Source organism: Neurospora crassa, linkage group I (assembly GCF_000182925.2).
Source record: "Neurospora crassa OR74A linkage group I, whole genome shotgun sequence".
Classification (NCBI taxonomy): Eukaryota; Fungi; Ascomycota; class Sordariomycetes; order Sordariales; family Sordariaceae; genus Neurospora; species Neurospora crassa.
The window spans coordinates 6,828,470-6,852,011 of record NC_026501.1 but is presented as its reverse complement, the minus strand read 5'-3'; the positions used below and the strand labels follow the sequence as shown (position 1 = coordinate 6,852,011).

Here is a 23,542-nt window from a genome sequence, read left to right as displayed (position 1 = left end):
CCGGTAGTACATAGCTGAGGTGGGGCCAGGTCGTTTTTGGCGGGGTTCAAACACAGTTGAAAAAGCCAAGATCGGGTATGTTACTGACGTCGGTGTTCCAGAGCCGGCGTGTCTAGAATAGAGTTCTAACCGAATGGGTAAGCCAAGCATCGCGAAACGGAACATCCCGTCTTCTTTTCTTTTACCATCGAAGTGACTGTGAGTGACAAGGTGGGTTAGGATTGAATCACAGCTGATGGGATTGGGAGTTTTGGTATTGTGAATGCCACTAACACCAGGGCAGCTATCAGACGCCTCGAGATAGTACCCGATTATCACCTCTTTGAAACCAACGGCCTGATGCACCATGTTTTGAGGCCCATAGCTTTTCGACTTGCCCTCGTCTCCCCTCTGAGGTCGCTCACCATCACCCATCATCACCTCTTCTTCACAAAACGCACCATGGCATCCAGCGCTAGAACATACAATGTGAGTCAACCAACCTTTTACCGCTCCACAGAACCCCAAACACTCACTCACCATATCGTAGGACGCAATCGATGCGCTCAACTCCCTCCAGACCCCCTTCGCCGTCATCGAAGCCCGGCGCAAAGCGGGTATCCGTCCCGATGCGCACTCGGTAAAGGAAATGCGTGCCTACCTCGCCCGCATCGGCTACTCCTCCCAAGATCTCGATCGCCTCAACATCGTCCACGTAGCCGGTACCAAGGGCAAGGGCGGCACCTGTGCCTTTGTCGACTCCATCCTCACGCGTCATCAGCGGACTCACGGTATCCCTAGGCGCATCGGTCTCTTCACCTCCCCCCATCTGATTGCTGTCCGGGAACGCATCCGTATCGACTCCAAGCCCATCTCCGAGGAACTGTTTGCCCGCTACTTCTTCGAGGTCTGGGATCGTCTCGAGACATCTCAGCTGGCTAAGGATGAGGTGGAACTGGGAAGCAAGCCCATTTACGCTCGCTATCTTACCTTGATGAGTTACCACGTCTACCTGTCCGAGGGCGTCGATGTAGCCATTTACGAAACTGGCATCGGGGGTGAATACGATGCCACCAACGTAGTCGACCGTCCCGTGGTCAGCGGTATCAGCACCCTTGGTATCGACCACGTCTTTGTCCTGGGTGATACGGTCGACAAGATTGCGTGGCACAAGGCGGGTATCATGAAGACGGGCAGCCCTGCGTTCACGATTGAGCAGGTTCCCTCCGCAACTCAGGTGCTCAAGGATAGGGCGGTGGAAAAGGGCGTGGATCTCAAGATCCTTGATGTTGATCCCAGGCTCAACGGCGTCAAGATCCGTCCCGATGCAGTCTTCCAGAAGAAGAACGCAACGCTGGCTATCGCGCTCGCTGAGACTGCCCTCAAAAAGTTGGACCCTTCTTTCAAGCCTGGCACCGACAGTCTATCACCCGAGTTTGTCCAAGGCCTCGAACAGGTTGTCTGGCGTGGCCGATGCGAGGTCAAGGAGGAGGATCAGGCTGTCTGGCATCTTGATGGCGCACATACCGTTGACAGCCTGAAGGTGGCGGGGAGATGGTTCGTCGAGGAGTGTGTCAAGAAGGCCAAGGGCGGACCCAAGGTGCTCATCTTCAACCAGCAAGGCCGGTCTGAGGCCGTTGACTTCCTTGATGGGCTTTGCAACACTGTCAAGAGTGCTGATCCGGAGGGAACTGGCTTTAGCCATGTGATTTTTTGCACCAATGTGACATATGCGACGACTGGCTACAAAAAAGGTATGTTGTCCTGGGTCTTTCCATGATTTGCTCAAGCTAACCTTCAATAGACTTTGTCAACCATCAATATAACCCCAAGGACATTGAAAACATGACACAACAACGAGTCTTCGCGGAGAGGTGGTCGACCCTCGACCCCTCTGCGAATGTCATGCTTATCCCCACTATTGAGGAGGCCATCAACAAGGCCAGGAGCCTGGTAGACACCACGGAAGGCGAACAGAAAGTGCAGGCACTCATCACCGGCAGCCTTCACCTTGTGGGTGGCGCGCTCGGCATTTTGGAAAAAGCAGATGCTCTCTGAAGGGGACTTGTGGTTCGGCAGCAGTTTTCAACATTTATATTTTAGATATCCGTCCATTTTTTACATGGTATGTACAGGATTTGGCATTTTGCTTCGCAGCATCTTTTCTTTGTTACAAAACACAGGGAAATACAGGAAAAGTACAGGAAAATAGAACAAGGGGGTTAAAGGAAAACAGGCAAGCCAGGACTTAATATTCAACATACTCAACTGTCTTGAGAACGCCACCAAGAAGGTGGAAGCTTCCCGTTACAAGGACATTACACGTCTTGCCGTCCTTGCGCGCCTGCTCAGCGATCTTCTGAACCTGTTCCATGGCCGGCTCTACTGCGTTGTAGACCGAGGTCTCGGTCTCCGCACTAGCTTCCTGAATAATCTTCTGCCCCTGCAACTGCACCGCGAGATCTCTCTCCGGCTCACCCTCTACCGGCGCCTTTTCCTCGTTCCTTGTGAGCACCGCGTAGGTGAACACCGGCGTCGTTGTCCCGCTTTGCTTCTGCGCGGCCGCAAGAAGAGCCCTCAACAAGACCTCCGGGTCCCTATCCTGCTGGTTGAACACCAAGACGTTGACATCGCCCTCCTTCACCTTCCCAGAAAACCACTGTCCAACACCCGCCAGGCTATCCTCCGTATGCGCTCCATCAACAAACCACTCCGTGCCCTTGGGGTCTCTAAAAGACTCGCACCTGCCCTTAAGGCTAGCCTCCTTCAAACCCTTCTCAAACTCAGCCGGGATATCATCCAATTTCCAGCCTTCCTCCCCAAAAGCCCCCGCGAATTTGTGTCCCACCCTGGTCAAGTGCTCCCTCGCCGCCGCCACGGCCAACGCCATGTTAAACTTTTGAAATGGCCCTTCCAACTTGGCCCCCTCTACGCCCTTCCACTTCTCAACCTGCTCATCCTCCACTTCTACCAGCCTCTCCACTTCCTTCTCCTGCGCTCTATTCCTCAACACCTCCATCACTCCTTTCTGAGTTTCCCCATCCAGCCTCCTCGTAAACCCTTTGACCCCTTTCCTAAAAATCCCGCTCTTATTCCACGCAATTTTCTCAAGGGTATTTCCCAACATAGCCACGTGATCAATTCCCAGCTGCGTGACCACGCTCGCCGTCACGCACTGCGGGCTCAAGAAGTTCGTCGAGTCGTATTCCCCGCCAATCCCACACTCAATCACCGCTTGCTTGACCCCCTCGCGGACAAAGATGTGAAAGGCCAGGATGGTCAAGAACCGAAAGTAAAACGGTTTCGTGCCGGGCCCGTCATACTCTGCCTCGGACTGAACCGGATCCCGAGCCGCTCGGGCGGCGGCCGACAGCCGGTCCCAGACTTCAAAGAAGTAAAGCGCAAACTTTTCGCGGGAGACGGGCACGTTGTCGAGCTGGATCCGTTCGCGGACCGAGAGGACGTGCGGCGATGTGTAGGTTCCCACCACGACAGGTTTTTGGATGATGTGGGCACCACCACCACCGCCGTCGTCATGAAAAGAAGGAGGAGGGGGGTATTGGGAGATGATGGAAGAAACCAGCGCCGACACAGATCCTTTACCCTTGGTTCCCGCTACGTGCACGCACTTGAGCCCCGTGGCGGCAAGGGATGAGGGCGTGTAGCCGGCGCGGGCGAGCCAGGAGAGCATTTCGGGGATTGCGAGGGAGTTGAGGTCCTTTTTGGCGGCAGGCTTCTTGCTTTGGGAGTCATTGTTGCTGTCGTCGCTACCGAAGAGGTTGACGATAGTGCGGTTGGATTGGAGTTGGGCGAGACGGGATAGGGCGTCGTCGTAGGTGCGCTGTGAGGAGGCCATTTTGCAGGGTGTGGTATGGCAAGTGCGAAGGGGAGGTCTGAAGATGAAGTGGTGGATGTTTGTTGTTGGCTTGGCTGAAAATAGTTTCGCTCTTGTGGTGAGGCCAGAGAGCGGCGAGTGGGAAGATGAAGTAGAGAAGCGGTTGGGTTTGTTCGGCCGAAAACGGAAGCTGGAGAGTTGTCGCTGGTGGATAGGTCGAAGTGAGTATAGAAATCGATGAGACATTTATGGCTCAATTATCCGCGAGATTTTGCCAGGTGAAAGGCTCGGAGCCAGTGGAATACTTATGGGTGAAGTTGAGGATATTCTTTCGTGATCTCGTATGGTGTGCTTGGTTTCCAACCCGGCCCCTCACTGCAGAAGTCGCCGTCCCAGCGCCGCAACTCGGAGCCCGCAATTCGTCACATCAACTAAAATACGGAAAAATTTCTCCCAAAAAATCGTTTTGTACATTGAAAGCTTTGAAAGTACCGAGCATAGAGAACATTGTTAAATGAACTCATGCTGCCCAATCGCCGAATTGAATTCATTTCATCTGACATAAACTACAAGGATACAAAGTACGCACACAAATACAACCAGAAAAAAAAAAAGCGCCTCTATTTTGTCTCGGATTGCCACTGTAACCTTAGAGTCTCACAACAAAGGGAATGCGTGCTAAGCCTACTACTCGTAACGAACATTCCTATTTACTCCACCCTCAGGCTCTGCAGCCTGGCCTCTGCCTGAATGACATCCAACGCCTGCTGAACCTCCAACACCTTCCTGACCTCACCGAGCCAATCCCTGCTGAGGGTCTTGGCCCAGCCCTTGAGACCGTTCATCTCTCTCGCCGCATTGTCGAGATCGCCCTCCTCAAGATAGGTCTGAGTGCGGGTAAGGATGCTCTCAACATCGTCACCAGCCGCAAGGCCCTCCTTCTTGAACATCAACTTGCTGAGGACATAGCTAGAAGCGTGGCTGGCGACACCGGCATCCTCGGGGAGAAGAGAAGCCTTGCGAACCTCGGTAGCAACGCGGCGGAAGCGGTCGATGAGCTCGGCGGTGGTAGGAATGCCACGCTGGTAGGCGGTGGGGTTGATGGAAGCGATAGCAGCATCGACTACGGGGTCGTCGGCAGCAATCTCCTTCAAAGCAACGAGCTCCTTGATGAAGGGACGGGGGTGGTGAGCGTCCTCAAGGCTGGCACGAACGGCATCAACAGCAACATGGAGCTGCTGAGTGCGGAGGTTGGTATCGACAACCTCGTTCAAACCAGAGGTGAGCCTCTCAAGCTCGGCAACAGCCTTGTGAAGCTCGTTAAGCTTGCCAAGACGCCCATCGCGCTCCTGCTCAACGTGCTTCTTGATGTTCTCGGTAAACTGGCGCTGAAGCTGGATGGCCTGCTCAAGGAGACGGTTGTTGAGCTTCTCCTCGGCAATCTGGTGCTCGCGGTCCTGAATCAGGTGGACCTTCTCATCGTAGCTCTTCTTGAGGCGGGTGATCTCCTCCTCAAACTCGCGGCGCCAAGCAGCCTCCTGAGCGGCCATCGCGGACTCAACCCGAGAAACAAGCTCGTTGGCGGCCTTGTCGAACCCATCAACGCGAGCCTTAACCTGCTTAGCAGCGTCGGCCTCAACCTTGGCCTTCATCTCATTGATCTTGTCGGCAACCTTGGAGAGCTCGTTCTTGGCCTTGCAGATGGTGGGGGCGTACTTCTCGTTGGCGTTGTCGTGGTTGATAACGGTGATGACGTCGTTCAACATCTTGACGAGGTCCTGGACAATGGGGTCGGTGGCACCGTTAACAGTCAGGGGGTCAATGGGCGAGGCAGGGGGCCAGCGAGAGGGCTCGTCAACCTCGGGAGCCTTGAAGGGCTTCTTCACGGGGGTGCCAGAAGCATCGGTGGCGGCGGGAGCAGGGGCAGGTTCGGCCGGAGTAGCGGTGGTGGTGGCCTCGGTCTTGGGAAGCTCAGCAGTATCCTCCTTGGCAGCAGCAACAACGGCGGGCTCAGACTTGGGGACAGCGTCCTGGGCGGCAGCGCCAGCCTTCTTGATAGAGCTAGACTGACGACCGGCAGGCTCGCCGCCAGAGGCAACGCGCCACGAGGCACCACTCTGGGCAGGGACCTTGACCTGCTCACCGGAGTCGCGAGGACGACCGGTCACCCGGCTGACCACATCGGGGAAGCGCTTCTTGAAATCCAGCTCCTCCAAGTACAGAACAGCCTGCTCGCCATAGGGGATGTACTCGGTGAAGAAGTCGTGGAAGGCGTCGTTGATGCGCGAGTAGTAGACGCCACCACCAAAGGCGATGGCGCCAAGAATGGTGAGGGACAGGAAAAAGTTGCGCAGCCTGCGGAAGAAGCCCTTCTTCTTGCGGGGAGTAGGAAGAGTAGGAGGGACGACGGGCTCCTCGGCGACGGGGGGAATGACAGTGGCCTCGGGGGTGGGGGGCGTCAAGGGGGTGGTCTCGGGAGGGACGGTGGACGTGGGCTCGACCTGGGGCGACGCAGGAGGAGGAGTGGATGGAGAAGTCAGGGTCTCGGAGGCCGGGAGGACGGCAGGCTGAGAGGGCTCAGGGACAACGGGCTTCTTGTCGTCGGCGAAGAAGCGCTATATGGGAGCGAAGGAGATGGGCGTTAGTTACATAGTATGATGGGCGATAGAGGCAGGCAGGTTCATAGGTACCGAGTCAGGGCTCGGGACGGGGATGGTGAGGAAGCTTCGCAGAAGTAGTGTAGATGACCTCATACCTGACCGGACACGGCCGCACGGCGCACGACGGTTGCTTGCCATTGGCGGCCAGCAACAGCGGCAGAAGGCCTGCTGCCCAGCGCCCTCACGGATCGCAATGATGTGCGCAACATGAGGGGGATGGTATAGGGCCTTGAGGCGCAACTGAGGATATGGGATGGGCGGAGGGGGGGGTGGTGGTTGAGTGCAGCGGAGAAGTCCCGGGCCTGGAATTGCGAATTGGAGGCTCAGACGGAACGGACTGGGCTCGGAGGGTCTGAGCAAAAAAGAGCTCCCGGTCGGCAAAGTTCCGGGACGACGCGGGCAGGCAAGAGTTGGCAGCCCACCACAGGTTCAACTTACACTAGTGTACTGTACTAGTACTAGCTTCAACACAGTGTGCCGCTTTCCTTGCTTCCAGTGGTGCTGCACTTCAGTTCTTGGCCTTGCTTCCATCCGTTTGTGGCCATTTTCTGGGCCATTTCTAAATCCAATGAATAATCCAGGTCGCTGGGTGGTCCCCCACCCATTCAAGGTCACTTAGTTCAGTTCTCTTTCCTACAAGAGCTATTTAGCTAGAGATAGATAGGTATGTATGGCTGCACACTGTACGCAGATACACATCTCCGTCGTCTCAGCTGTGGTACCAACACAGTAGTAAGTCTAGAGATGCAAAACACTTCTTTGCCAAACGAAGCGGGCATGCCTATTAAAGGCAGTAAATATCTTTCAAATTGCCCGACGCTCAAAGTAAAATCAATAGCATCATTACCATTAACCACGCGCGCAACATCCCTCCTCCAGCAGGCTGTTGCCTCTATCTGCATAGTGTACAACGCAAGATGGACCTACCAGTATCATGAATCATGTCCACAGGGGCAGCTGATGTGCTTCACCAGTCCTTCGACCGTGGAAGGGCACCCCGTCCAACGAAAAAGAGGAACAAAATACCCATCGACCAGAGCCGGTAATGAAACAGAACGATGTCATGCAGCCGCACGACAGCCCAGTCTCACATGAGAAACCCCACCCATCTCCCCTGGCCTTCTCTTTGTGTAAAGGGGCCCAGGTCTGCCGTTGCGCCGGTCATTCACGCATCGACCCTTCGACACCGGCACGCTCCCCACCCACTCCTGTAGATGCACCGGGTATTTCTTCCATACGTAGCTCCCAAACTCCGAAACAGTCCCCGTCACAGGCTCAGCAAGCACAAGGCCCTCCGACCTGGGTGTTGGCCCCCTCGGGAGCTAGACTGACACCCGGTCGTTGGCCCGGGCGAGCATGCCTCGGTCCAACTTGGTCGAGGGGCAGCTTCTTCGCAATCTCGGTGAACAGGTTTTGCACGTTCTCGGCAGTCTTGGCAGAAGTCTCGAAGAAGAGAAGGCCGGCCTCCTTTGCATATGCCTGGGCGTCGGCCGTCTGAATCGCACGCTTATCGGGTTGCTCCTGCACGAGATCCAACTTGTTACCGGCAAGAGCGATAATGATATTCTCGTTTGCTTGGCGCTGAAGTTCCTTGACCCACGACTTGGCCTTGTCCAGAGATGCCTAGAAGGGGGTTACGTCAGCTCATGTCGCGCGGGCAGAGACAAGGACCTCGAGAAAGGCCACATACCGCCTGTGTGATATCGTAAACGACTACTGCACAGTTGGCATTTCTGTAGTACATGGGCGCTAGAGACTTGTAGCGCTCCTGGCCGGCGGTATCCCAGATCTCGAACTTGACCGTTGTGTTTTCGTCGAGAGCAATGGTCTGTGTTAGGAAAGCGGCGCCAATCGTGGATTCTCTGTACGAGTCAAACTGGTCCTGGATGGAGGTCAGTTGCCCGCTTCAATCCCATCAAGCGCCGAGTAGGAGCTGGGCGTACCTTGACGAAGCGCAAGACTATCGAGCTCTTTCCAACCGCCGATTCACCTGCATGCAGGTCAGCATCAAAGCCCCCCTCCACGAGCCCATTATCATTGTTACGAACCCAACAATACCAGCTTGAACTGGGCAAAGCGGTTTCCCATGCCGGGGCGCGCGCCGGGAGGTCCACGAGTGGCCATTATGGACAGATGATGTGGTGTGGTGTGGTGACGTTGATGTGTAGTCGGGAGATTAGACGGGGTTGCTGGCGAAGCGGGTTGCGGCGCTACCGGGGGTGGCCAGATTAATTAACCAAGAGATAAAAGGGCAAAGAGGTGTCAGGTGCTTGATTAGTCGTTTGCAGGTCGCCACTACAAAGGCTGGACGGGAACGTGACGCGCGAAGCAGCAAGTTTGGGTATCGGGTATGGAGTCGTTGAAGCAGAAAATCGAGGAAAACAGTTGTTGTTGAGTTCAAGACAAGACGTTTGTTGTTGAAGGTGACGGAGGGCGGGAGGAGCAGCACGCCGCCGAAAGGAAGGCCAGGGAACAGTTCAGTGTGGGAGTGCCTGGTGGTGGTGGTGGACGGGATGACTGGGGGCCCCGTGGACGGATTAGGTTCGCTTCAGTGTTTGGTGTTTAATGGACAGGGCGGCCGTCATTCTGGTGATGACGGGGAAGGTCAGGTCGCTGGAAGCACTCTGACTACGGCAGCCCACCGCTGCAGCAATCCACTGGCGGGAGCCCTCAGCAGGAGCCCCCGGGCAGGTTGTGCTGCAGGGCGGTGCAAGAAATGGCACGTGCACTCGGGTCTTTCTTTACACGTGATTGGGCCGGGAGAGGAAGGGTTGCGTCACGCCAGCAGTGGCTTTGATGATGACGGCCGGCAGGGACGGAGCTGACTGAAAGGGGCAGGCGGGCATTTCCTGGTTGTGTGTATGTGTGTGTGTGGTGATGATGTTTTGGGGGCAAGCACTTCCTTCAGCGGCTTCGAGTTTCATCGAGGTGATCAGGTCTCTGGATGCTACAGGTAGTGCGGTACCTACCTCTACCTCTACCTCTATGGTAGGTGCCCGGGCAGTGGCCACAATGTTCGACGGTGACGGGAGGTGGGATTCCGGGCAACTGAACAACTTAAAGTGGAAGTGTTCGTTCCACTGCATCGCATTGGATGTCCTGGAAATTCCACACGTCAACGCATCCGGGGAAGGCGCAGTGAGATTACCGCCCGCTAACAGACCCGCTACAAGGACCGGCAACAGGAGGCAAAACTTCCAGAGTTCAGGGCCCTGTAGGTCCATGTCCAGATCGGGACACTGTATCGAAACAACATAATTTCGGTCCATTTCATGACGAGGCCATCCCCAAGTCTGTTGCTGTCCCTTTTCATCCGTCCCTCAAGAACGTCGTCCAAGTGCTTCCCGTCGAGTCAGCTTCTACGATATCTGCAGACAACATACATTGCCTCATCATCATGACGCTCCCCTTCCGGGACATCAACGTCCAGGCCGCCTCGGACTCTTACATCTTCACCTCGCCCTCCAGTCCCAATGCGCCGGCCTTGACAATCGACCGCCCCACTGGCGATATCCGTCTGAGCGATGCCTCCCTCCTCGCCGGCAAGCGCGTTGCCCGCGTATCCAGCATCGCCGGTATCCTGGGTGTTGTCAGGTTGCGCCTAGGTGAGTGAGGACAACAATCAACCCCTGTATCGTCATGTAACTCCTTTCCGTAAACTTACCTACGTTTCGCAGATAAGTACATCATCGTCATCACCAAAGCGCAACCAGTCGGCCGCCTCAGGGGCCATATGGTGTACAAGGTTGTCGCGACCGAGTTCCTCCCCCTCCGCGAACGACAGATTCACGACCACGATGAGGACAAGTTCTTGAACTTGCTCAAGGGCTTCATCAAGTCCGGGCCCATGTACTTTTCCTACTCGCTCGACGTCACAAACACCAGCCAGAGACAAGCCCAACATGACCTCTCCACGCCTTTGTGGCAGCGCGCCGACGACCGCTTTTTCTGGAACCGATTCCTCCAGTCCGACCTCATCAACTTCCGAACCAAGGGCGGGAGGGGCTCTCCTGCTCCCCAGCCCGGCATCGACCCCTACATTCTTCCCGTCATCTTCGGCATGTTCGAGATCCACCCGACCACCTTTAAGGGTACCCCCATAACGATTGCCTTGATCACCCGCCGATCACGACACCGCGCTGGTACCCGTTACTTCTCTCGAGGCATCGATGCCGAGGGCCATGCCTCCAATTACAATGAGACGGAGCAGATCGTGGTCTTGAACGACCGTGGTAGCGGCTTGGGAGGTTTCACTGGTAGCGGCGACATGCAGAGTGGGAAGCTTGGTGGAAGTGACGGCAAGGAGATGCAGGTCCTGTCCTATGTGCAAACACGTGGAAGTGTCCCTGTCTACTGGGCCGAAGTGAACAACCTCAAGTATACCCCTACGATTCAGCTCAAGAGCACTGAGGCCGCCTTCCCCGCAGCAAAGGCGCATTTCGACGAGCAGATCCGTCTCTATGGCGACAACTATCTGGTGAACCTGGTCAACCAGAAGGGCCGCGAGACCCGCGTCAAGCTAGCTTACGAGCAGATGGTCGACCGCCTCGTATCATCGCCCAAGGAACGTGTCCAGTCCGACGCATTAACCGACGAAAAGTTCCACACCATCGAAACAAGCACTAAGCCCCAGACCTCCTTCGACCGCCTTCACTACATCTACTTCGACTTCCACGCCGAGACCAAGGGACTTCAGATGCACCGTGCCCAGCTCCTCATCGACAGGATGCACGAGGCCCTGATTGCCCAGCAATACTTCCGCGCCGTCGACTCTCCCGCCAGCCAGGTCAACGGTGGCCGTCTTGAAGTTCGCAACCTCCAGACGAGCGTAGTGCGCACCAACTGCATGGACTGCCTTGATCGCACCAACGTTGTGCAGTCCATGCTCGCGCGCTGGACGCTTGACAGGATGTTCATCGACCTTGGCCTCATGGCGCGCGGCTCCCAGTTCAAGGACGAGGACCCGGCCTTCGAGTTCATGTTCCGCAACATGTGGGCCGATAACGCCGACATTGTGTCCAACAGCTACGCCGGCACCGGCGCCATGAAGACGGACCTGACCCGGACGGGCAAGCGTACCAAGGCCGGCGCGCTCGCCGACGCCAACATTGCTGTGACGAGGTACTGCAAGAACAACTTCTTCGACGGTCCAAGGCAGGACGCCTTTGACCTCTTCCTGGGCGTCTACCAGCCCGGCGCAGCGAACATTGGTTCTCAGCTGGTCTTTGTCGACCGCAGGCCGGTGTTGATCCAGGCGATCCCCTACCTGGCCGCCTTTAGTCTGTTCTTTGTCTTTGTGGGCATGTGGACGCCCAGGCTACCCGATAGTGCCGTGTGGCCGATGAGGCTGTTCATCATTTTCTGGACGGCTGTCGCGGCATGGTCGTTGACATTTATCATTTCGAACGGCATGCTCTATGTGAGTTCATTCCTTGCTTTAATTCATTTAAATTTTTTACCCCTTTCTCTTAGGAGGTTTACTAACATGAACAAAAACAGGTTAACTGGCCAAAGCTGGTTCCTCGCCCCTGGGCCGTGGAAGGTTATCACGAGACCATCACCAAGGTTGTGCGCAAGGACAAGATCCTTGGGCCATTGGTCGCTAAGCATGAGCGCGGCCTTAGCACGGCGCGGTACATCAACGCCGAGGAGGGTAAGAAGAGGATTGAGTAAAGTCTTGTTGACGCGTGGAAAAATCTGGTTCGGCGGAACGATCACAATGTTGGCATATAGAATAGACACATATTTTACAGGTTTAGGGTGACTGGCGACCGGTAGGGAACGAAGACCATGAGCTTTCCAGCTCTACATTCTTATTTTTATTTTCTTTTGTTGTATCAGTTTGACTAGTGTTTAGTTTTCTTTCCATACTTTGGAACCTTTAGAGGTCTTTTTTGTTTAAACCTGGTAATTGGTAATACCATTGAATTACACAAGTATTGTCATTGTTCTAGATGGAGAGTAGTGTGATGGGAACTAATGTGATAAAATAAATTATCTATATTAACTCTGCCTCATGGCAATCTGTCTATAGTAAACCTATGCTCGAAGTGTGTCCCAACGCCGCACGATGCAGATTGCCTAATGCCAAAACAAGAGAAGGAAATAACCGCAGAACAAACAAACTCCCAATATCACCCAATGTGCTCCCACTAGCACTGTGGATTAAGCGCCCCGGCCTCTCGGTTTCGGCGCTCAACGAGCACCATCATGCCTTCCCCGAACGAAGTATATCAGGACCTTCATCTCCTCACTCCCTCTTATCACCCTCCTCCCCCATCTTCATCGAAGTGACTCCCTGCGTAATATTCGGTCCTGTGCCAATGCCCGTCAACGTCCTCATGAACCAATGAAACCACGTCTCCGTCTCCAGTACGTTCTTCAACTCCTCCGCCCGTCTCTCCACGTCTGCCACCTGCGCCTCAAATCTCTCTACCCCATCCTCCACATCCTGAACCTTGTCTACGAGCGCGCCAATCTCGTACTCCAGCTTGGCTACCAAAACCTCCACGTCTTTCACGGCCTCGTTCAGCCTATGGCGCTCCTCGCCCACAATCTCCTCCCCGGAATGTCGGATGCGCTGGTACGCGTCGCTGACGTGCAGGTAGAGCGACTGTAATTCGTGCTGCTGCTGAGTAAAAGTCTCGTCTAGCTTTTCGACTGAGAACAGCTTGGAGGAGACCCAGGGCGAGAGGTCGGATTGGAGGGCAGAGAGGTGTGCATAAAGGGAGCGGGCGAGCTCGGCTTGGGTTTTGAAGAGGGTACCGTCGGAGAGGTGCTGCTGCTGGAGGGCGGCTGATGTTGTAGCGGGCCCTTCAAGGGATGAGATAAGGTTGCTGATGTCGTAGACTTCGTCCCACCCTAGCACAGCGTCCTCGGCTGCGCTGAAGGAGAGGCGGCGAGGATATTTGGCTTCGTTGGAAGGCTGGTTGAGGATGAGCCTGGGGCTAAAGCCGTGGATGCTGTGGCGGCGATGGAGTAAGGATATGGGGAGGTCTGTGGTTCGCTCGAGGGTTTGGATGGGTCCTAGAAGGTCGTTGGGATCTGGGACTGAGTTGGTGATGGGAGCCTCGAGACTTTTGGCCTTCTCTGCGACCCCGGGCTCTGACCTTGTAATACCAGCTTCTCTGCGATGTGAGCCTGGTGACTGTCTGATAATCGAAGGAGCTCCGGCTGTGGTGCTGGCAATTGATAGTGCTGGTGTAGATTCGTTGGTGTCCCTTTCCTTGATTCCGCTCAAGTACTCCTCTGGTCTCGAACGCCATGTGAATACCCGTCCAACCGCCACTGGACTTGTCAGAGCAGCAGATGTCTGCGCCAAGCTTGCTATACTCGGGGCTAGACTCATTGCTGCCGCCGCATTGGGAGTATCGTCTCTAGATGGGCGGTTGACGTGGCTTCGTAAACCTGTACCGACAGCATCTCTGATACGGCCCAGTCCTGAGCGGGCATCGCTCACCTTTCCAGCCACACTCTTGAAGACCGTTTTGCGTAAAGCGTCTTTATCGGCAGGAATATCCGTGGTACTAGGTGCTGAGGCTGTCGGCGCTGAGTATGAACCCATTAACTCCTCTGTCGCTCTTTTGACTTCCTGCTCCTCGTCTATGAGCATCGACTGGGCCCTTCGACTTCCTGCTTGTGATAACACATCATCTTTAACATCTTTCCCGCCAAATGGAGGTAGCATATGTTCGTAATCGTTGACCGTCCTCCTCGGTTTGCCATGCCATAGCCACTTCGGTCGCTCGCCTGTTGTCAAGTTGATAAACTTGTCCAGATCCAGGGTTTCGATATCTCCAATGTTCCCTTTGTCTTTTCCTCCCACCATACCTATCACCAGCTCGCCTCTCTTGCCTCCTATTTCTGCAACAGTGGACTTGACGGCCTTTTGTACACCCCAACCCTCTCCTGCGGCGGCCTTGGCGGTTAACTGGTGAAGCTTGAGAAGGGTTTGCCGGTCGAGGCGTCGAGTCCTTTCGAGTTTCTGCGATTTTTGGAACGCTCCGATACCCCTTTTCGTGCAGTCAACATCAAAGACATCCTTGGAAACTGGAGCATTGCAATAGCTAAGTCGGTTCCTGGCGCCTATCAGGGTTCCCAACAGAGCCGCAACCGTAGTTGGCCCCAAGATTCCATCTGTCGGTTCAACGTTAAAGTACTCGGATCCGATATCTGTCCACCAATTGTTGATGGCTGCTTCCGTGACGTCACAAAGGAGCCCGTCAATGTACACCTGGTCGAGCAGGCCAAAGATGAACAATGCCACCTGGCATAGCTTGACCAATTCGACCACGGCGTCCTGAAAGGAGATTTTCTCGGATATCTTGTACAGCTGAGTGAACTTGGCCTGGGTGGCGGGCGTGGGGTCTGATAAGGTGAGACCTGAGCGTCCCGAACATCCCAGGCGCTTCAGGTTCTCGTTGACAATGAAGACGCGCAGATTGTGGCGCAAGTCACCGTCGGGAACGGGTATAACAGTTAAGGCGGACGGGAAACTGCTGAGATTAGTGACCATGAGCTCACCCAACTCTGTCTCCTTTGGCCTAGCATGGTGCTGCTGTATTGCCTTAAAGTAGGCTTCCAGTCGTTGGGACCAGCCCTTGTCTTCCTTTGTTACTTCCAGGACGCCGACAACTATCGAGTGTTTCGGATCACCTGTATAGGTAACGATAGCCAAAGCGGGTGATAGCCGGGAGCAGGCCCATTGTTCGACCAGGTATAACTCGTAGCCATCGAGGACACAGTTCGTCGCGACAACCGTGACGGCAGGATCCTCTCCAAGATATCTGAGCCTTGTTAGAAGCGCGTTGATGGTTCAGGGGCATGTATGTATTGGGGTACGTACTTGAGCGCAACGGGATCCGGGAGGACTACCCGACGGCGTTCCGGGGGCGAAGACGCAGACGGCGACGGATCTTTGGTAACAGGGGCAGCGGTCGGGGCCATGGAGGAAGACACATTCGTGTCGAACACAGCTGGTTGGGACGGTAAGATGGCATTTCGATGAGAGTTTGTCCTGGCCAAGCCAAGTTCTTCTTGTCGAGCATCAAGGGCAGCTTCGGGAAAGGGCATCGGTAGTGACATGGCCGCGTAGGCGATCGCTGGGGTCTCGATCCGGGTCGTGGGATTCCCCCTGGTTTACAGCCTAGCTCCCGGCCTGGGTCCAACTCTGGGTCCTTGGGGGATGTCCAACTCTGCGTGTCAACACGGGCGGTGGACCATGTGTACAGGCGCCAATCGTGGATGGACTACACGAGTTTCATCGTGGAGCCAGGATTTCCTTGCCGTCTTGTTGGAGGGAACGGCTTGGTTCTTGGCTGTTGGGGGGGCGGTGAGGGCTCCGTTGTCTTTCACAATCTCGTCCGATGGGTGATGAATGTGAGCGAACAGTCATGCTCTCCTTCTTTTCAAGGGCACAGCTGGTGATGGCAGCCGGTCCTGGATGGTAGACCAGATACAACTTTGTTGGAGGTACGTAGGTGTGTTTTAACAAGCAGTTGGTGCACACACTACAAGTAAAGGTGGCATGTGATGGGATCACGGCATTGGTAAATCGAGGAGACATGGTTGTGAGTAAAGGGATCCATGCCATCCGGACGTGCCTGCCTGGCAGTGCAAAGGGCGAAGAAGGAAGCTTCCATCAGATGTTCCCTGAATTCCAGGGCTCTTCTTCCCCTTCAGAACTGTAAGTCCCGAGCGTCACCTACCTTACTGCTCTGCAATTCCTACCTCTACACGTGTAACTAACTCAACCTAAAGGCACCCTGCCAAGAGCCGGGGTTCCATCCGTCTAAAAGTTTTCATCTTTCCTTTGTTAGGTAGGAGTTGCATGCTTTCGTGTTGCGAGTTCCTCAACATTCGACTTCAGATGTCGTGGTACCATCGCAGATAGGTAAGTACCTCTAGCCATGACACACATGACCTCCTAGAGGTAGTGTAGTTCTAGAGCTACCTAGCCACTGTCCTTACCCACTACAGCGGGACCTCTTCCCTTCCCTTATACTACCTCTATGTAGGTAGAGGTACCTAGGTAGTGTAGAGATACCTATCGGGCTACCTCTAGTACCGCAAAGACTCGGGGCGTTGGGTTTTAGGATCCCAGGAAACCAGGCATATTCCGGGCCAGGTTCTGTAAGCATACAGCGCCCCGAGTCTTTGCGGTATGGTGGGGTAATGCTACCTCTACAGGTACTTAGGCACCTACCTAACCAACCTACCTACGCCCGGTTAACGAAACGTCACTGGCTGTGGGGCACGGCACTTGCACTGTTGTAAGTGACACTGCATACACCTTCCCTACTACCTGCTGATGACCAAAACTCAGTGAGTGAGGCGCGTGCCTTGCAATCCAAGTACGGCCATCCACGACACCGTAGAGGTACTCTTCCACCCAATCCTCCACTTTATCTTTGAATCAAACACCGGACTACCTTCTATGTACTATACGTTCATTATTCCCATCTTAACCACATCCTCTACCCAGGCCACACAGTCCTGAACTTTGATCTCACCACCTTCCGCGTAGATGATGCACATTTCCCCCTCACTTGGCCTGCCTAGATAACTCCGGTTTGACCAGCTTTCCTTTTCCATATCATCACAGCAACGCACACGAATCTAGATAACATGACGGCACAAACAACAGCCATGGAGGCTCTTCAGAAGGAACTGGACCGGCTCAACCGGGCACCAGGTCTGTCCGCGACAGAAGACAGGGTCGACAACATCATTGAAATGCTCACCTCGGTGAAGGACCAAATTGTTCAAAGTGGTACGTACGCTCAGCACTAGTCACTCATGGGAGAGTGACACTGACAGAGACACAGGCATGGACACACACGTAGCCAGCATGTCCATCACAAAAATTCAGAACCCCATCAAATCAAGCTTTGAAAAAATAAACGACGATCTCAAAGGCGTGACAGCGACTCAGAGGAAGCTGGGCAAGACGCTGGACAAGCACTTTCCTCTCAAGGACCTACCCTCAACACATGACGCCATGGCTGACCAGGAATCCTTGATAAATCGTGCCATTTCTATGCATTTGCTGCGGGAGGGACAGTTCTCGGTAGCCTCAACTTTCATAGAGGAAACGGGGGACGCGGCAACTCTTGAAAACGCCAACGCGGTAGTCGAGGGTCAAGACCAGGTGAGCGCGAGCGATAACTATGATGACGAGCCAATGGATGAAGACAGGGATGATGATGATGATGATGATGATGACGAAGACGACGACGATGACGAGTACATGAGCCCCCTTGAAGGCGCTGCAACAGGTTTGGGCTTCAGACAGCTCCAGAACCTCTCCTCCCTCCAATCCCACGAACTCGAAGCGAAATTCTCCCAGATGTACACCATCCTACAAGACATCAAGTCCCGGAACCTACTGTCCGCAATAGAATGGGCCCGGAGCAACTCGGGCGAGCTCGAAGCCCGCGGCAGCAACCTCGAGTTCGAACTGAGCAGGCTGCAATACGTCTGGCTCTTCAAGGGTCCCCGCGTCAACGGCCTGCCCGACAACGAGCTCAACGGTACAGCAGGAGCACTCTTGTACGCCCAACAAAACTTCTGGCGGTTCGGCAACCGCTACATTGGCGAGATCCAACAGCTCGCCAACGCGCAGATCTACGCTCGCAACCTTTCCGAGTCGCCCTACAGGCACACCTTCTCCACAGAAACCGCCTTTGCGGACGTGGCCTCGTCCTTTACGCGCGAGTTCTGCAGCCTCTTGGGCTTGTCAGCCGAATCCCCCTTATACGTGGCCGTAACAGCCGGCGCGCTGGCTCTCCCACTCCTGATGAAGTACCAACAAGCCACCCGAGCCAAGGGAACCGAGTGGACAACGACAAACGAACTAGCCTTCGAGACCCCGCTCCCCGAACGCATGCTCTACCATTCCATCTTTGTCTGTCCAGTCTCCAAGGAGCAGACCACGGAACAAAACCCGCCCATGATGATACCTTGCGGACACGTGCTGGCCAAGGAGACGTTGCAGAGGCTGCTGAAGGGAACGCGCTTCAAGTGTCCGTATTGTCCGGCCGAGGGGTTGGAGAAGGATGCCAGACGCATCATGATTTAGGGGGGGCATTATGTCGATTTGTCTTTAACTCGGGAGCAGTGGACGGGGAGTAGTAGCAGTACTGGTAGAAATAGTATTTCTGGGCTCGCCACGCCCACATTGGGTGGCATGAACTTGGATTTCCTCCAGAGAGCTCTACGACGACGACGATCCTTGTCTGACGGCCTCACGTTTGTGGGTAGGCAAACCCGGTGGGATGAGCTTGGGAGGTTAAGGCTGGTCCAAAGTGCCTCCTCGCGAATTCATCGTCGGCGGTTTCAAGCTATGCGTCCATCCCGATCCCATACAAGCTGAGGAGAGCTTCCTAAATACTTTGCATCCCTCTATTGCCATTATCGTGGTATGATGGTTGTAGTAAAGAGCTTTCTTTCTTTTATTATTTTTTCCTCTCTTTTTTTAAGGACCTTGTTCTGGTTTTCTTCACATCCTGAACTTGAGTTTTCTTTTTTTTCTTTTCTTTTTTGTTTCGTTTTGTTTTGTGGTTTTTTCACATGCAGCCCGGAACAGCGGGAGGGGGGGGGGGGGGGGGGGGGGGTATGACAGTTTATTGCTATTGACGAAGACATACTCTCAACACGCACACGCACACGCACATAAGCATTACTATCGTAATAGATTTGTCACGTCGTGAAGAAGGATGGCGGTGCTGGATTTCCAGTATACAATCAAGGCTGCGCTGGTATGGGATCAATAGGGTACAGGTCACTTACTCTCTCGTACGTCCTGGATTTGGTGGCTTAGGGAAGCGAACTACGTATTATACCTTTATACCAAACAACTGGAATGAGCAAGCGCATGATCCAATAAATCCAAGAAGACAACTGTCTAGGTCGTAAGTAGTATCCACTCGGCCCTTATGCCACTCCTGTTGACCATGTGTCGTGGGCTGCCAGTGTTTTGCGTGAGGGTTGTGATGGTACAAACTTCAGCACCTGTCAGCTCCTTATGTTACCATATGGGGGGGTGAGGGGTTCTTAAGTTGGTTTTCCATCCCATAGTCATCTGTCATTAAACATGTGAACCTTTTCCCACCCATGTGCATTCTAGCTTCTTACTTCTCCATATTTGATGTCTCATTAGTTTCTTCGAGTCTTTTGACGCATCAGGTTCTGATTCTACGTGCTGTGCCAGCGGTTATGTCTCAAGGTTATGTCTCAAAATTGGGGGTCACATAGGAACAACATCTGAAACAGCATATAGACAAAGCGGTATGCAACGAACATGGGAGCAAATGTAGTCCACATCAATGGATGGTATATGTAGGTATCTTATGCATATACACTGTAACTAGAAGCGATGCCATCGTCTTTTCGATGACGTGGGAATCACCCTTGGCAAGGACCAAAATAGGATACCTCGTGACTTTTGTGCAATCTGTAAAACCCAGAAATCATTTGCAAAACCTCCGTTGGCCATTTACCCTCAATATGATGGAAGGTTTGCAACTGTAAAACGCCTCTGCTTCATTTTTTTTCCCTAGAAGCATTTGCAAACAGATCACGCACACCATTCTAGGCTCGTGTGAATAAGACATCGAAGAGAAAAAAAAAAACAGTTAACGAAAAGAAGGGGGGGGGAGGGGGGAACCATATAAAGTATAAAAAAAAATTAGGATGTGCGTTATCCATCCCAGGTATCCGCCAAAACAATAATAAATCCTCTTGATATCAAAAAAAAAACTCTCCGGAGACGCGCGCAAATGGCCTTTGTTTCCCTCCCTCTCCAACTATGCGCATTCATATCATGCCATATGGTGTTCCTTCACACCTTCCCCTCCTTTAATTTGGTCGTAAATGTCATCAATTGGCAATGGTCATGTCAGATAATCCTGCTCTGACGGAAACTCTTTCGCCGCTCGCGAAACGCATCCAAAAGATGTTCAAAAAGTCCACAACCAACTTTTATGCTTCCTTTGTCGCGTCTTGCTCGTCTCGTTCTTTATTCTCTATTTCCGCCTCCCCCACTCAGTCGATTGTCATCCGAGTCGTCAGTTTGGGTTTCTGATCCGTCATCTGGAATGAGTTGATGTCATCCTTTTCCGGGTCCCTACCCTGGGGCTTGACCAAGTGCGTCTTGAGTCCATTGCCAAAGTTGCTCGTGCAGATGAACGCGTTGGCGATGGTGATGAGAATCAGGAGGATGGTCATAACGGCGAACGCGGTAAGGGAGCGCTTAACGGGCGTGTAATGCCAGCCATGACTTTTCGAGTAAATGCGGACAAGCTTGAACAAGAAATAGGCAAGACCACCAAAGAAGAGCAGGATCACTGCGTACATTCCAACGCGGTTTTCGCGCTGCGTGAAGAAGGCGGCGCAAAGCAGGATGATAATGGTGACGGGAATCGCGGCAGCGGTAAGACCGAGTTCGATGCTTGTCTTGCCGGTTACAACAACCAGGAACTGGATTGTGAAGCCCAGGAAGAAGAAGAAATCAAACTTGAGCAATGCGATAAAAATCTGGCAATGGGTTGTTAACAACTGATGGACTCCTTTTTGGCGGCAGGAAAGATCTGGCACAAACCTGATAGTGAAGAAATCGCTTCTTCATGCGATAATCGGCACCAATCTGCTTCAAGATATCCCACGCAAACTCCTGATAAAGTTGCCAGGCGCACGCGCTCATAGCAACAGTGGCGACGCCAATGACAGGGGGGATGGTATAAAGGAAGGGCGCGCAGGCGTGCCATACCGCTTCATGAACTTCAAGAGGCCGAAAAATACCAGCCAATTGGAGCTTACTAATCGATCTATCAATCTGATCGATCTGAAGAATCGTATAGACAAAGAGCGCGAGGTTGGCGATGCATAGCCCAATGATCTGAATGGTGTTCTTCCAGCGCAAAGCATCCCACGTAAGAAACAGGACGTAGAGGAAACCGAAGATGAACAAGGCCAAGAACGTCGGTATCGTCATGTACTGCGCATCGCGTTCCTCATTTTCGCCAGTCGTGTAGTCCTCAAGGCTGTCCTGGAATCTGCCGAAAATATATCTGTTGGCGGTTAGTTTCCAGTCACGAGACGACCAAAGGAACCAAATGCCACCACTCACGATTCGAACGTCACACCAATAATAGCCTGTAGAGCGACAATGGCGAAAAAAAACTTTGCCCATCTAGACTCGAGAAAGTCAAAGACGCCCTTCTTGGGGCGTGAAGCGATGTTCTGAGCCATGAGGGTATCGCGGTATTGAGCTGCGTTATCCGAAGCGTCGAAACTAAGGATTGGGTGCGAACCGGCCAAGTAGGACCGGCGGATCTCTAGGCGGCTAGCCAGGACGGGCGGTTCTGACGACTCCCCGTACAGGAGCCGGACGGCGTGGACCAAAAATCCGAGGAGGGGGGTTAAATTTGAAAGGTCGAGTAGATGCTGTTGTGCGCAGCAAGTGGGATTATGTCGAAAAGGGATAAAGTGTATCGTCGGGAACGGTTCAGCGGGGAAGACCAAAGCTAAGTGGCTTCTTTGTCGTCGGTCGACGCGGGACAGGAAATGTTGCGGAGGCTCGGCGACGATGCGACAGACGGGTGCGCCTCAACCGGTGTTGCTCAGGGCGAGACGATTTGACAAACGAATGAAAAGACGCAGATGTCGACAACGGAATGGGTTGCCGTCACTTTGTCAGGGGAATCGTGCTTCGCAGGTTGGAGGCCGTGGCCGTTCTGAAACACGAGGAGGAGTTGAGTTGTGTTCGAGGGTGACAGGGAGTTCGTTTCCAAGTTGCGCCTGAGATTCCTTCTAAAGGGCGGATTGTCCCGTAGGGGTGGTTTAAGGCCGAGCTATACCCAACCAGGCGACGTGCGAGGCCAACGTGGTAGGGGGCCTTGGGGAGGCAAGGGGGGGCATCAGCCGGGCCGGCGGATTGTCGAGTCGAGGCGTTGAGCTGGCGCGTCGGGTGAAAATCAGAATCTCCCGTCGAGCGCAAAGCGATGTTTGAGGGCGGGCAGGACTGGAGTGAGCGGCCGGGTGGACGGTCTGTGGACGGGGAAGGGATCGCGTGACAAGGAAAGAAATGAAGAAACGAAGGACTATCGATCAAAGAGGAGAAACGAGTGACTAGGTAGGTGTAGGTAGTAGGTAGGTGGGATGACGGATATTATTGTACACTACGCACTGCGTGTAAGACTGCTGTTGGAGGTGGGTACACGTGTATAGCTAAGGAAACGCTCCATCACGGACTAGAAATCCGGGGTCTCGTTCTTTTTCGCCCGAACGGCAGTGCATGCAGGAGCCAGCCCACAGGGTTTGTGGACACCTGCCAGGGCCACCAAGGATGTGCTCATATGAGTACCTCTGGGCTAGAGGTAAGTAGGTAGGTAGTGTAGTGTCGGATATGGGAACAGTGTGTGGCAGACGGCGGCGGGATTGGGTGCCAGTGTCAGACACCTAGGAAGGAACTAAGCTTGACCTCTAAGCCAGGAGAACCTCTCGTAGCGATGAAGGAGAGCCACCACTCAGCCAGCGGCCTCTTTTCTTCTTTTTGTCGTGCAATGCAATGTGCACCGATCAGCCCTTTCTCGCACTAGCGGCCGCGGCGCATCCACATGTTGTACATACAAGTCCGACGGGAAGTCTGAATGCACATCAGCCTCTCTCGCTGTCACCACCATGCCCGCAAGAGGTACATTACAGAACAGGAGCACAATTCTCAAGAATGCCTCAGCTGCGCTCGGGGCAGTGCCTTGCCAAGCCGGGGTTAATCTCGTTAAGGGCTCGCTGAAAAGCTTGCTGAGCGCGCTAACACGAGACATTGGGTTGGCACGGCAGGCTCGTCCCGTCTTGCCAAAAGGGTCAGATTGTGCTATACCTTATGTACAGGTAGAGGTAGTTTCCCGATTCTCTCAGTGGCCGACCTCAGCTCCAAGTGGAAGCCATGAAGCTTCAGTTAGGTACTGCTTGTACAACTCCTTTTGAATGTCAGGTATGGAGTGACGCGGTAGAGGTACGAAGCCGTGCGCTTAGCGAGCAAATCTGTCCAAGATCACGACTTCTCAAG

The 23,542-nt window shown here is 53.9% G+C and overlaps 8 protein-coding genes across 9 annotated transcripts; 3 read left to right on the top strand and 5 right to left on the bottom strand.

Moving 5' to 3' along the window:
* The first annotated feature begins 141 nt into the window (after positions 1 to 141).
* met-6 (methionine-6) lies at positions 142 to 3,953 on the top strand. Of its 2 annotated transcripts, XM_011394544.1 has the most exons (4): positions 142 to 210; positions 284 to 468; positions 530 to 1,733; positions 1,784 to 2,482. In XM_011394544.1, the coding sequence occupies exons 2-4, from the start codon at positions 340 to 342 to the stop codon at positions 2,035 to 2,037; spliced, it is 1,587 nt and encodes a 528-aa protein (XP_011392846.1). In that variant the 5' UTR covers positions 142 to 210; positions 284 to 339; the 3' UTR covers positions 2,038 to 2,482. The 2 variants fall into 2 exon arrangements, with proteins under 2 accessions (XP_011392846.1, XP_011392847.1); XM_011394545.1 differs by having other exon boundaries at positions 203 to 468; positions 1,784 to 3,953.
* On the bottom strand, positions 2,053 to 4,206 carry NCU00893 (folC). Its single transcript, XM_959716.2, has one exon. It carries the CDS (start codon positions 4,058 to 4,060, stop codon positions 2,228 to 2,230), a length of 1,833 nt encoding a protein of 610 aa, XP_964809.2. The 5' UTR covers positions 4,061 to 4,206; the 3' UTR covers positions 2,053 to 2,227.
* A 15-nt stretch (positions 4,207 to 4,221) lies between these two features.
* Positions 4,222 to 6,849, bottom strand: NCU00894 (hypothetical protein). The gene is made up of 2 exons (XM_959717.2): positions 6,570 to 6,849; positions 4,222 to 6,429 (listed from the first exon to the last, which is right to left on the bottom strand). Exons 1-2 carry the CDS (start codon positions 6,681 to 6,683, stop codon positions 4,525 to 4,527), a joined length of 2,019 nt encoding a protein of 672 aa, XP_964810.1. The 5' UTR covers positions 6,684 to 6,849; the 3' UTR covers positions 4,222 to 4,524.
* Positions 6,850 to 7,050: 201 nt separating this feature from the next.
* On the bottom strand, positions 7,051 to 9,071 carry NCU00895 (RAB GTPase Ypt5). Its single transcript, XM_959718.3, has 4 exons — positions 8,523 to 9,071; positions 8,418 to 8,464; positions 8,165 to 8,356; positions 7,051 to 8,097 (listed from the first exon to the last, which is right to left on the bottom strand). The coding sequence occupies exons 1-4, from the start codon at positions 8,596 to 8,598 to the stop codon at positions 7,750 to 7,752; spliced, it is 663 nt and encodes a 220-aa protein (XP_964811.1). The 5' UTR covers positions 8,599 to 9,071; the 3' UTR covers positions 7,051 to 7,749.
* Positions 9,072 to 9,356: 285 nt separating this feature from the next.
* dot (synaptojanin-1) lies at positions 9,357 to 12,482 on the top strand. Its single transcript, XM_959719.3, has 3 exons — positions 9,357 to 10,079; positions 10,152 to 11,893; positions 11,974 to 12,482. The coding sequence occupies exons 1-3, from the start codon at positions 9,872 to 9,874 to the stop codon at positions 12,145 to 12,147; spliced, it is 2,124 nt and encodes a 707-aa protein (XP_964812.2). The 5' UTR covers positions 9,357 to 9,871; the 3' UTR covers positions 12,148 to 12,482.
* Positions 12,445 to 16,017, bottom strand: NCU00897 (Sin3 complex subunit). The gene is made up of 2 exons (XM_959720.2): positions 15,320 to 16,017; positions 12,445 to 15,260 (listed from the first exon to the last, which is right to left on the bottom strand). Exons 1-2 carry the CDS (start codon positions 15,556 to 15,558, stop codon positions 12,725 to 12,727), a joined length of 2,775 nt encoding a protein of 924 aa, XP_964813.2. The 5' UTR covers positions 15,559 to 16,017; the 3' UTR covers positions 12,445 to 12,724.
* Positions 16,018 to 16,798: 781 nt separating this feature from the next.
* Positions 16,799 to 19,152, top strand: NCU00898 (hypothetical protein). The gene is made up of 2 exons (XM_959721.2): positions 16,799 to 17,245; positions 17,301 to 19,152. The coding sequence occupies exons 1-2, from the start codon at positions 17,101 to 17,103 to the stop codon at positions 18,551 to 18,553; spliced, it is 1,398 nt and encodes a 465-aa protein (XP_964814.2). The 5' UTR covers positions 16,799 to 17,100; the 3' UTR covers positions 18,554 to 19,152.
* A 623-nt stretch (positions 19,153 to 19,775) lies between these two features.
* NCU00899 (hypothetical protein) lies at positions 19,776 to 22,982 on the bottom strand. The gene is made up of 3 exons (XM_958723.2): positions 21,602 to 22,982; positions 21,074 to 21,542; positions 19,776 to 21,009 (listed from the first exon to the last, which is right to left on the bottom strand). Exons 1-3 carry the CDS (start codon positions 21,721 to 21,723, stop codon positions 20,518 to 20,520), a joined length of 1,083 nt encoding a protein of 360 aa, XP_963816.1. The 5' UTR covers positions 21,724 to 22,982; the 3' UTR covers positions 19,776 to 20,517.
* Between the last annotated feature and the right edge of the window lie 560 nt (positions 22,983 to 23,542).